At 40.6% G+C, this 12,692-nt stretch overlaps 1 protein-coding gene across 1 annotated transcript in view; it reads right to left on the bottom strand.

The window, feature by feature from the left end:
* Positions 1 to 1,482: 1,482 nt before the first annotated feature.
* The window catches only part of LOC131404636 (C-reactive protein-like), a 44,656-nt gene continuing 33,446 nt past the window's right edge, over positions 1,483 to 12,692 (bottom strand). The window contains 3 exon segments of the mRNA XM_058539551.1: positions 1,483 to 1,800; positions 1,803 to 2,141; positions 4,590 to 4,756. Of these exon segments, the coding sequence (XP_058395534.1) occupies positions 1,541 to 1,800; positions 1,803 to 2,139 (597 nt within the window). The 5' untranslated portion in view covers positions 2,140 to 2,141; positions 4,590 to 4,756 and the 3' untranslated portion in view covers positions 1,483 to 1,540.

Below are 12,692 nucleotides of genomic sequence, written 5' to 3' on the forward strand. Positions count from 1 at the left end.
GGGAGAGCTGTCACATGCATGTGAAATTTGGCCCCTAAGCTGTGAACCAATGGAGGTCAGACATGGGATGTGGTACCCACAGGACAAGTCCCTTGTCCTCCCACAGGGAGGAGCCAGTCAGAGGGAGATGGAAGCTTCCTCAGCCTATGACCTTCTCCAAAAGAACCCAAGACCTGGTCTTGTCTGATTATGCTGCTATTATCAACTGTGCCCTCCCTAGCACTCTGGGTCATTCCATTGAGAGAGAAATGAAGACACAAATATCTGAAGAAGTGCACCTATGAGAGTCTGGGACAATTGGCAGAAATTGGTGGAGGTCCGATCACTTAAAAGGAGAGTTGCAGGATGTCAGGGCTGGGGCTACATGACTAGAAACTCCTAGTAAACATCAGTCTACCAGCCAGCTAGCTTAAATTGTCAGGGAATCTAATTGTGGCCAAATAAGCAGGAAGGAGACTCAGAGAACTCACCCCTCACACTATATTTGAACAAATAAGAGGACTGAAAAACTAACATATAAAAGAAAATTATTTAAAGCATGTAAAATATTTACTTCAAAAAAGTTTAATCACAGAAAAATTTAGAAAAAGTTAGGCAGCAACTGCATTAAACGCTCAAGCAAATGGAAGAAAACAGAGATGTATTGAAAGATGAGAGTTGAAAAAAACATACTAAAGCCGAGAAAGAATTTAAGACAACTCAAAAAGCACTACAGAATTTTAAATGGCATTAGAAATAGTAAGGATCCCAATATGCCAAACAGAAAAACAAATCACTAATGTAAAGGATAGTTTTGAAAAAATAAAAGCTCAAAACATAAAGATATAGGACACAGATAAAAGTGATCTGAGTGATGATAAATGAGAAGGAAAAATAATAGAAATCTCACATAATGAAAATTGGTGATCCTGAAGAAAAAATAGAACAAATTAAACAGAAACAACAATAAAACATTTCTTTTTAGATTTTTGAATCTTCAAATTGAAAGGATTAAAGAATTAAAGATAATTCTAATTTATAATGACCACATTCCGATGGTGGGGGTAGAATGCTGGAAAAATTATATTCCTGTATTCTTTAGATAAATCAATAAAGCACAATAAAATGGGATGGGTCTGTCTATTAAGGGAAATGAAAATGTTGGCAAGACTACCGTTAAACACATGCTGTCTTTTAGGAGGAAAAAACGTTGGCTCACTTGCTCTTAGACACTTAAAATGCAGTGGTTCTCAACCTTTGCTGAACACTGGAATCACTTGCAGAACTTTAAAAAACATTGATACTTGAGGCTCGCCTCCAAAAAATCAGATTTCATTGGCCCAGGTTGTGGCCTGGTAATTCTAATGTGCGGCCACGAATGAGATCCTCTGCTCTGCACTGACCCTTGTGATGATGAAAACAATGGAGAAGGGAGAGGGAAATACAGTCCCCCCAGGGTGCAAGAGCCATGTATGTATGATAATAAAACACCAGAGCCAAAGACAAGGGAAATGTAAGGTGTAATCCCCAAAAGGCAACATCAGGATGCAACAAAAAGGCCTCAGGACCACAGCTGGGGCTTGGTGAACACTTCACCATGCACTGTATAATTCAGTGCCCGCCAGTCCAGGATGTTAGGACTGAAGGTCCCACCAGCACAGACAGTGCTAATCTCATCTGGTGACAGCACAAAGTCCCACATGTTCACATCTCCAATGTCTCCCACCAAAGACTGGTTTTTATCAAAGCCTCCAGCAAAGGAATCCTGCTCCTGCCCCAGGATGATGCTTGCTTCTGTCCCCAGATAATATCCCCTCTTTTCCTCCTCACCATGGGTTTCCCATCTACCCAGAGCTCTGCAATCCCTGAGGAGGACTCCCAGGTCATACAGAAGTGCATTGGTGCAGAACGTTCAGGAGGCTTGAAGATGATGTCAGTTCCACTCACAGTTACACTGTATATTCCATTCTTGCTCCTGAAGAGGAGGATCTCATTATATTGCGCCCTTGTGGCATAAGAGAAGAGGCTATAAGCACGAGTCAGGTCGGTATAGACGCGTAGGCACACGGTGAAGGCTGTGAATGGCCTCCTTAGCTGTGCAGTCAGAGTCACAAAGGAACTATTTGACTCTTTGGGGAACACAAAGGTCTTTTTGGACATGTCTGTAGGATAGAAAACAGAGAGGGAAACTGTCAGCAGTTGAGCTTTGTTAAAAAACAAAATTCAAGTGAGTAAATCTAAAGATCTAATTGGCTTTATTTGATGATTCGTGAGGCAGGCAGCGTCCGGTCTAGCAGAAAGAAGGAGCTTCGAAGAGCTGTACAAAATGAAGGCCTTTTATAGGCAGAAGGGGGCAGGAAGAGGAAGTTTCTAGCAAAGAGTGGATTATTTCAGGCAAAGCCACCTTCCTGTGGGGGAAGGAAGGGGTCATATGGAGTTACCTCACTACTGCTGGTCAGGCAGTTCCAGGTTAAATGTCACAGTCCTGAAAGAGGCTGAAACTGCAATTAGTTTAGGTATTAAGTCTTGGTTTGTTGACATGGGGCTTAACACAGTGACTCCATTTTGGGTCTGTTGTCTCTTTTTTAACAGCTCGTTAGCCCACAAAGATGTATTCTCTCACTATATAGAGAGATTGGATTTAGAAACCAAGGACTGCCTTCTTCCCCAGACCATAACCCCTCCCCCATGCTGGCTACTTTCCCTAACTTGGCTTTGCACAGTCTACCCCTGAGACAAGAACTCAGCTACCATCTGAAGCAGTGCCTACCTGTCTGGGAAAAAGCACTGGAGAGGCTGATGATGATCAAGAAACACAGCAACAGCTTCTCCATGTTCCCTCCCTGCTGTCACTGTACCTAGAATCTGAGTTATCCTCCTGGAAAGAATCTTAGCAGCTGAGATTCTGGGCTTGGACCTCTGAGATCCCTCTGTCTCAGGTCTGCTCCATCTTGACCTTATATGTGCAATAGAGTGTCTCAAGTGACGGGTAAATGATTTTCCAAAATGGCCACTTGGAGCCATGGATCAAAGCTCTAAGAGCAAATAAATCACAAAACGAGAGATCAATATGAGTTATTTATTAGAGACTCCATGGTGTCTGCTGGTGCTCCAACAGCTCCGTGTGGCAATGCTTGGGGAATTAAAACAGTCACATTCTGGGAAACCATTCTGGGGAAATGCCATAAAATATAGGGAGGGGGGATACTTTATTCACAAAAACAACCACAACATTACTTAGGATAGTGAAAAATTAGAAAATTGGGGCATGTTTAAGTAAATTGTATATATCTACATCCACTAAATAGAACAGAAAGCCATTTAAAATATGGTTATGAATTTTAAGCTACAACATGTAAAAATGCTTATAATACTATAATGAGAGAAAAAATAACACAAATTTGTTTATACACTATTTTTTAAAAGAAGTTACTAGCTTAGAAAAAAACTATAAGGAATACCCCCAAACAATAAGTGTTTTTATCATAGTAATGAAATTATGGAGGATTTTTTTCCCTCATTAACAACATTTCCTTAACATGGTTATATTACTTCTAAAATGAAGTGTTTGTGTGTGTGTGTGTAAGAAACAAGGAAAGGGGGAATGAAGGTCAGTAGTCCTTGAAGCCCCAAAAGCTACTGTTTCATTTTACAAATAGGACACCCAGTTTGACTGTGGTTATTGGACTTGACCCCCAGAATACCTCAAACAGAGAACAATATCAGTTAGACACACTGAGGTATATATATAATTATATTTAGATACTAAAGTACTTTGCAATATACAAGTTCCTGTATAACATTATAAATTCATGTAAAAAGAATCTTGAGCTTATTCACATGGCCTCATCACGAGTTTTCCCATTGATATTCATTGAGAAATTAATAATAGAGGTTATTTCTCAATTGACTGGAAGAACCAACTAACATGTGGGTAGCATATTCTAAACACACAAGAAAAAAGAACTATTACAGATGGTAGTACATTTCTGGAAAGGTTTGTTTTTTAATGATGTACAGTTAAGTTTTCTTTGTAATTACTGTTTCTAAACTTTTTGTGTCTTAAACTATAAGATTGGCTTAAAGTAATTGCTTCAAAAACTTTTCTTATTCTAAACACTTGCCCAATAAAAGATATATACATAATTTGAACAGAAAAAAATATGTAACAGGTGAAAATATTGGGACAAAGAAGGAAGAAAGTGTTTTCTCAGTACCCAAATTGCCTTCTCGTTAGCAACGAGCTCCCTGCATCAAAAGAATGTAACTACCAATATGATGGGTGGACTCTTTGGAAATATTATTGATTTCAGGGAGCTCACCACATTACCAGAACTATCTCCAAAATGGATATTCTGAACAAGGCTTAACACTGAAAAAGAGAGAGATAGAGGCATAGAGACATAGAGATAGGGAGAGGGAAAGCTAAAGCAGTAGAAAGAGAAGAGGAAAAAAATAGAATAGAGAAATTGAGAGACCTTCCCCTTGAACCATTTCACAATCTACCCCTGGTTCCAGCTACCTGCCAACACAGTACTGGAACTGCTCACATATGACAGAGCATTGGGGGAACTTTATCAGGAGAGAGGTGTAATAAATATTACCCTCACCTCAGATGTTTGCTTGGGAGTCCTCTCCTCTTACAGCTTGCCGTAATCCAATAAACATACCAAAGGATCGCAGCTTTTCTAGACATCATGGCGCTTTGGTTTCTCCCTGATTTAAAGCCCCAGTAGGCCAGACAAACACCTCAGATTGCAGAGATCCAAAGTATCAACTGAGGAAAAAGAAAAAAACATTCTAAGACAAACAGAATGTTTGTTATCATGGTGCAGCTTTATTGAATAAATAAGAACATGGTAAATATACGGTTATCACTTTACTTAATCCTGGAGCAGCTATGACTCTAGACCCCAGTGTTTCAATAGAGAGTTTGGTATGCTCCCCCAATTCAAACAGAAACCACCAGCACATGAGGAAAGGAGGAAGCAAGAGACACATCAGTCAGAAACAACCACACAACCAGTCAGAGACAACAACAGTCTTTCAAAGCTATCACTCAGATAGAACAGCAGATTCCCAGCTTCCACTGTTGGAGAATTGGCTGCACACTGTAATCTCCTAAGGAACTTTAAAAATACTGATGCCTGGGTCTTACCACCAGAGAAACTGGTGTAATGATCTGGGGTGTGGCCTAGGCAGCTGGAGTTTTGAAAGTTCCCCAGGTGATTATATTAGCACCTAAAGTTGAGAATCGCTGACTTAGAGAATTTCTCATATGATTCCATGCCATTGGTGAATACTTCCTAAGATATAAAATTATGTCTCAAGGTATACATGACATTGGAAAAGGTGGGGGTGTCCAAGTCAAAGAAGAACTTTGACAATGTGTCAAGGGCATAGTCTTCCTAATGTTATATTGATGCTGAAGCTGCGGAGTATATCTGTGTGTATGTCATTTTCCTCAACATAGAACAACAAAATGAAAAGTTGGAAGATTCCCAGTTTCCCAGAAATGGTAGTTAACCCTCTGAATATATGGCATCTTGGAATGGCTTCCCCATGAGAAAACATGCACACATCCCATACTCTCCCTCCTCCCCTAGGGGTATAAGTGCAGTGTGTAAGCTTTGGTTGCATGTGGCAGTAGAGTACAGTGGTTAGAAGCACAGGGCTCTGTAGCCAAACTACCTAGGTTCAATCCCAGCTCTGGGCAAGTTAATTAACCTCTCTAGATGTCAGTTTCCTTATCTGTAAAATGATGGCTAAAAAATGGTACTTACCTCATAGCATTGTCATTAAACACACAAATATACGTAAAGGACTTAGAACAGCGTCTGGGACATGGCAAGAGCTCAGTGCATGTAAGGTATTGTTAAGACTGTCTGTGATCCGCCCTGTATGGTTAAGCAATTGTGATCCTGGGAGCAGTGATGGAGACTTATGAGATCACTCATCTGTGAGTATGAAAGGACGTAGGGTAGAGGGGATCACACTGAGTCCTCAGAGAATGCACCAGCGGTAGGCCAAGGGAATAACCTGAGTCGAGATGTGCTAGATCCTTCTTTAAAGGTGACCACCTGCCTTCAAGCTCATTGGGAGCCAGGCATGTCTGCTAGATGAGCCATCCGAGCTGCCAAGAAGACCCTAAAGCGATGGTTCTAAAAACATATTGGGCAAAAGAGCTTGTGAATGGCAGATTCTTTGGCTCTAACGCCAGAGAGTGTAATCTAGTAGTTCTGGGATCATTGAATCTACACTTGTAATAAACACTCCACATGATGATGATGCCTGTAATAGCAGGCCACCATTTAAGAATCCCTGGAGCAGGCAATCCAGGAAATTTGAGATGGGAGTCTGCATTTTCTGAGGAAGAAGGCTAACAAGGCCACTTAACCCACCTTCTCCAGGAGACATGAAAAGATGCACAGATGTGACAGAGGTGGAGAACTGCATGGAAGGAATCCAAGCAAGTTATATCAACCCGTCTGAGACTAGAGGTTGGTTATCTTAGGATCAAGCTATTTAGAAATCAAAGCAGCATTTCTCTTCTTTCCCTGGGATTACAAGGATCAGAAATCTATACTTTGGAAACTTGATTTGGGTATTTTTTCTTGTTGTTTTAATGATCATTTGTGTTTGTTTGTTTGTTTGTTTGTTTGTTGTCAATCCTTGCTTCCCTGGGGCACATCAAATGAGAATAGTGAAAAGCATGAGGAAAAAATCACAGACTTACCATTCTACCCACTTTGTCAACTGGGACTCCACAGCCATTTCCATCTGGCCCCAGCTCCATTTCTGGGGTAACCTGTAGTCTCTCCTCCAGGCCCTGAATAGACTACAGAGATGGATACTTGTCCATTCATCTGGCTAGGGACAATGCAAGGCTTGTCACCATGACCAGTGATTTGATATTTCTGCCTGACAGAGGGAGATTTTAGGTGCCTGACGTGCACATCACCATGTTGCATCTGGTGCTAAAATGCTCACATTTGGGTCAGGCTTGGCCCTGAAGGCCTGGCCCCAACTCTCGTACCAACATGGCTATTTTCAGCACCCAAAGGAAAGTGTCCTATCAGGTAGCAGCCTCCAGCATCTCCCTATGATTGTACATGTACAATCTCTGACATATGTGATTGGTCTACCCTCTCTTCCTTGGCCTATAAATGTACTACAGTATCTCTTCAGGTGCTGGGCCACTGCCTTTGCTGCACTTAAGATTCATTTCACTGATAGAAGTGTATAAATCCATTCTCCTTACCTCCTTTGAAGGAAAGAAATGTTTATGGTCTACTATGCATGTGCCCTTTGTATAGTTTACCCCATTTTTCTCAAGGAAGCCCTACACAGTGGCTTTTATTGTTGGTTTTATATACGATTTGGCCCTCTGTTTTTTAACTTAAGCCTTAATGCCTGATTCTACTTCTAGGCAAACTGGATGCATGATCCCTGCTATCAAGGAAAAGCAGGGCTGATAACATGGCTTTATTAACATCAGCTAGAAGTGGTCTCAATGGACAATGGATCTTATCTCCATTTACCGTGAAGAAGAATTGCCTAGAACCAACTCGCCCAAACCAAAATCATCCTCCTTGGCAGATGTCATCTAACATTTAATAGGAATTATGTCTAACCATTCTATATCATGCAACAGACCAGTGACCTGGGGATATATTTTCTAACAAGATTACATTAAATTATCTACCAATAAGCTAAATTGTCTAAATTTAAACATTCTAGGAATGCTTTATTGAGATTTTTTAGTGTTCACTGAATGCAAATACCAGCTTAAAAATTTTCCTGGCTAAAATTATTAGAGCCAGAGGCTGTCCACTAAACTATGTATAGTAAGGTACCAGTAATTGAATTCTGAGGAAAATATTAGCTCAGCCCACATCCCTGGGGAATTGGGATGGTCTTCTACAATTAAGACATATTTCCTAACTGGATTCTTTAACCAGAAAAAGGTATTGACCCTCTCTTATGCTTAGCTGAATGTCAGGGTGTATGGATCTGCCCTAATTGGACCACAGAAAATTTTTGCACTCACATTTTTGCCCAAGAATGTATCTTTAACGTCTATGCTTTCAAATGGTTATCAAAAGTCAATTCGGGGAAACAATATTCATAAATAATTACCTCAAAGATTTGCTGTTCATCCTCCCAATATTCTGAACTTAATTTTTAGCAAATCAGACCCTTCAACCGCTCTCATCCTGGACCAATTCCACCAAGTTGTACTTTGATGGCATATAATGAACCTACGTTTAGCAAGATAATACAAAACAGCCTAATAATAATAATGATAGTAGATAACTATTTTGATAGCTTACTGGGTGCCAGGGACTACACTAAGTGCTCTACATGCATGATCTTATTTGATTCCTACAACAACTCTTTGGGCTAATTACTATTATTCCTTCCCCACTTAATGATGTGAAAACTGAGACATAAACAGGTTATGTCACCTAAAGTCACATAGCTGGTCAGTTGCAAAGCCAGGATTGGAACTGAGGCAGTTGGATTCCAGATCCTCTATGCTTAACTAGTCTAACATATGGTTTCTCTAAAGCAACTATTTGATATACAGGGAGCCCCATATTTCACTCTTGGCTGTGACCTCTGCTGAGTGACTTTAATTGCTCACCCAGTACTGAAAGGCCATGGTGAAGGGCAATTCTGGAGGAAATCAGCAGCCATCATCTTTGAGGGGTCCTTTTCCACAAAGGACCCAAGCAGACTGGGCAAGTGCATTCCAGTCATTGAACCTGACAGCAGATTCTTAGATCTCAATGATCTTTAGCTTTTGTTCCTCAAATTGAAGTAATGATGGAGTGAGAGTTTTAAACCCCCACAACTGGCCCCACATGAATGACCAGCTATCACAAAAGAGGGGCCTTGCTTGTCAGAGAGAATCCCCATAAGAGGCTCTAGGAGAGGTTAGAGTGCTGTAGATGTGTTATTGCACAGTATTGGTCAATCTGAATTCACAGGGACTTCGTTTCAGAGGATCCTTAGAAAGGCTAATCACAACTTTGAATGCAACCATCAGAAAACAGCTCAAACTCACTCAAGTAAACAGGGGCTTTATTGGCTCATGAACTTAGGATGTCCAGGTATAGATTTGGTTCCAGGCAAGGCTGATTCAGAAATTCAAACAGTGTACAGGTACCCCTCATTTTATTGTACTTTGCTTTATTGTGCTTCGCAGATATTGCGTTTTTTACAAATTGAACGTCTGTGGCAACCCTGTGTCGAGCAAGTCTACCAATGCCATTTTTCCAACAGCACTTGCTCACTTCATGTCTCTGTGTCACGTTTTGGTAATTCTCTCAATATTTCACTTTTTAACTATTATTAAATTTGTTGTGGTGATCTGTGATCAGTGTTCTTTGATGTTACTATTGTAATTGTTTTGGGGTGCCATGAACCGCTCTCATGTAAGATGATGAACTTAATTCATAAATATTGTGAGTGTCCTGATTGCTCCACCGACCAGCCGTTCCCTGTCTCTCCCTCTCTTCCTTAGACCTCCCTACTCCCTGAGACCCAACAATATTGAAATTAGACCAATAAATAACCCTACAATGGCCTCTACGTGATCAAGTGAAAGGAAGAGTCTCATATCTCTCATTTTAAATCAAAAGCTGAAAATGATTAAGCTTAGTGAGGAAGGCATATCAAAATCCAAGACAGGCCAAAAGCCAGGCTTCTTGCACCAAACAGCTCGCCAACTTGTGAACACAAAGGAAAAATTCTTGAAGGAAATTAAAAGTGCTACTTCAGTAAACACACAAATGATAAGAAAGTGAAATAGTCTTATTACTGATATGAAGAAAGTTTTAGTGGTCTGGATAGAAGATCAAACCAGCCACATTTCCCTAAGCCAAAGCCTAACCCTGAGCAAGGTCTTAACTCTCTTCAGTTCTATGAAGGCTGAGAGAGGTGAGGAAGCTGCAGAAGAAAAGTTTGAAGCGAGCAGAAGTTGGTTCATAAGGTTTAAGGAAAAAAGCCATCTCCATAACATGAAACTGCAAGGTGAAGCAGCAAGTGCTGATGTAGAAGCTGCAGCAAGTTATCCAAAAGGTCTAGCTACAATAATTAATGAAGGAGGCTACACTAAACAACAGATTTTCAATGTAGATGAAACAGTCTTATATTGGAAGAAGATGCCAACTAGGACTTGCATAGCTAGAGAGAAGGCAAAGCTTCAAGGGACAGGCTGACTCTCTTGTTAGGGGCTAATGCAGCTTCTGACTTTAAATTGAAGCCAGCGCTCACTTACCATTCTAAAAATCCTAGGGCCCTTAAGAAGTATGCTGAATCTACTCTGGTTGTGCTCTATAAATGGAAGAACAAAGCCTGGATGAGAGCACATCCATTTACAACATGGTTTACTAAATATGTTAAGCCCACTGTTACGACCTACTGCTCAGAAAAAGATTCCTTTCAAAATATGACTGTTCATTGATAATGCACATGGTCACCCAAAAGCTCTGATGGAGATATATAAAGAAATTAATGTTGTTTCCATGCCTGCTAACACAACATCCATTCTACAGCCCATGGATCAAGGAGTAATTACGACTTTCAATTCTTATTATTAAAGAAATACATTTCATAAGGCTATAGCTGCCATCGATAGTGATTCCTCTGATGAATCCGGGCAAAGTACATTGAAAACCTTCTGGAAGGATCCACCATTTTAGATGCCATTAAGAACATTCATGATTCATAGGAAGAGGTCAAAATATCAACATTAACAGAAGTTTGGAAGAAGTTGATTCCAACCCTCATGGATGACTTTGAGGGGTTCAAGACTTCAGTGGAGGAAGTAAATGCAGATGTGGTGAAAATAGCAAGATAACTAGAATTAGAAGTGGAGCCTGAAGATGCGACTGAATTGCTGCAATCTCATGATAAAACTTTAGCAGATGAGGAGTTGCCTCTTAAGGATGAGCAAAGAAAGTGGTTTCTTGAAATGGTAACTACTCATGGTGAAGATGCCATGAAGATTATTGAAATGACAACAAAGGATTTAGAATATCACATAAACTTAGTTGATGAAGGAGCAACAGGGTTTGAGAGGATTGACTCCAATTTTGAAAGAAGTTCTACTGTGGGTAAAATGCCATCAAACAGCATTGCATGCCACAGAGAAATCGTTCATGAAAGGAAGAGTCAATCAATACAACAGACTTCATCGTTATTTTAAGAGATTGCCACAGCGACCCCAACCTTCAGCAACTACCACCCTGATCATCAGCAGCCATCAACATCGAGTCAAGACCCTCCACCAGCAAAAAAATTACAACTCAACGAGAGCTCCGATGATGCTAGCATTTTTTAGCAATAAAGTATTTTTTAATTAACATATGTACATTTTTTAGACATAATGTTATTGCACACTTAATAGACTACAGTATAGTGAAAACATAACTTTTATATGCACTGTGAAACCAAAAAATTCATGTGACTCACTTTATTGCAATATTCACTTTATTGCAGTGGTCTGGAACTGAACCTGCAACGTCTCTGAGGTACACCTGTCTGTAGTCAAGGTTCCATCACTCTGTCAATGCCTGGCTCTGCTAATCCCAGCTTGGCTTCTTCCCTCACAGTCTTTCTCCATGTGGTAAATAAGATGGCTGCTGGCAGCCCCAGGCTCACATTCTCTCAGCTTGGAATTCCAGCAGAAAGAAGATGACTCACTCTCTAAGTTCATAAATCAATCCTTGGGAAGACTATAATTGGTCCTGTTAGGAACATGTAACCATCCCCAAAAAACCTCCAAACAAGGATGAGCTACTCTGATAGAGCAGCCTGGGTCATACACCCACTCTGTGGTCTAGGTATGTTGGGAAAATGGGGGTGGGGGTGAAGGAATTCACAGTCCCATGTGGTTCACATGGAGTTTGAGAAGAGTTTCCCAAAAGAACCATAAAATTAACAAACCACTGTGAGCAAACAAAAACCACAGCTATGTAAGCCTTTTGCAGTAACAACTAAAGTAACTATATCTGGATAACCCACTTTGCCCAGGAAAAAAGACAGGCCTACTTTGCTAGGGCAATTCTGATTGCCCTTTCCAGTGTACTTTGAGAAAATGGAGAAATTACATAGTATTGCTAGTTTTCCCATTTAGAAAACCTGGGCGAATGTCCTAACTCTGAGACTGAAAAGCCAGCCCTGTGAATGTAGGCAATTCCCTCCTACTTTCTGGGGAGTCTTGGGAAAGGAATTAGAAAGAAGACCAGCACTCCCATCTCAGCTCAGAGGCAGACTTGTCTTGTGACTTTTTATCTTTCTTTTTTTTTTTTTTGTGAGGAAGATCAAAACTGAGCTAACATCCAATGCCAATCTTCCTCTTTTTTTTTTTTTTTTTTTGCTGGGGAAGATTGGCCTTGGGCTAACATCCATGCCCATCTTCTTCTACTTTATATGTGACACTACCACAGCATGGCTTGACAAGCAGTGTGTCAGTGCTTGCCCGGCATCCAAACCTGTGAACACCAGGCCGCCGAAGCAGAGCGTGCACACTTAACAGCTGCGCCACCGGGCCAGCCCCGTCTTGTGACCTTTTAAAAAATCACTTTTCCTTTCTGGGTCCCTATTTTCTCATCTAAGTGAGGGTAAGAGATTATCTCTAAGATACTTTCAACTTAAAAAAATAAAAATAAAACACCTGCAATTCTGATTCTTCTGGACAAAGC

This window comes from Diceros bicornis, chromosome 4, assembly GCF_020826845.1.
Source record: "Diceros bicornis minor isolate mBicDic1 chromosome 4, mDicBic1.mat.cur, whole genome shotgun sequence".
Taxonomy (NCBI): Eukaryota; Metazoa; Chordata; class Mammalia; order Perissodactyla; family Rhinocerotidae; genus Diceros; species Diceros bicornis.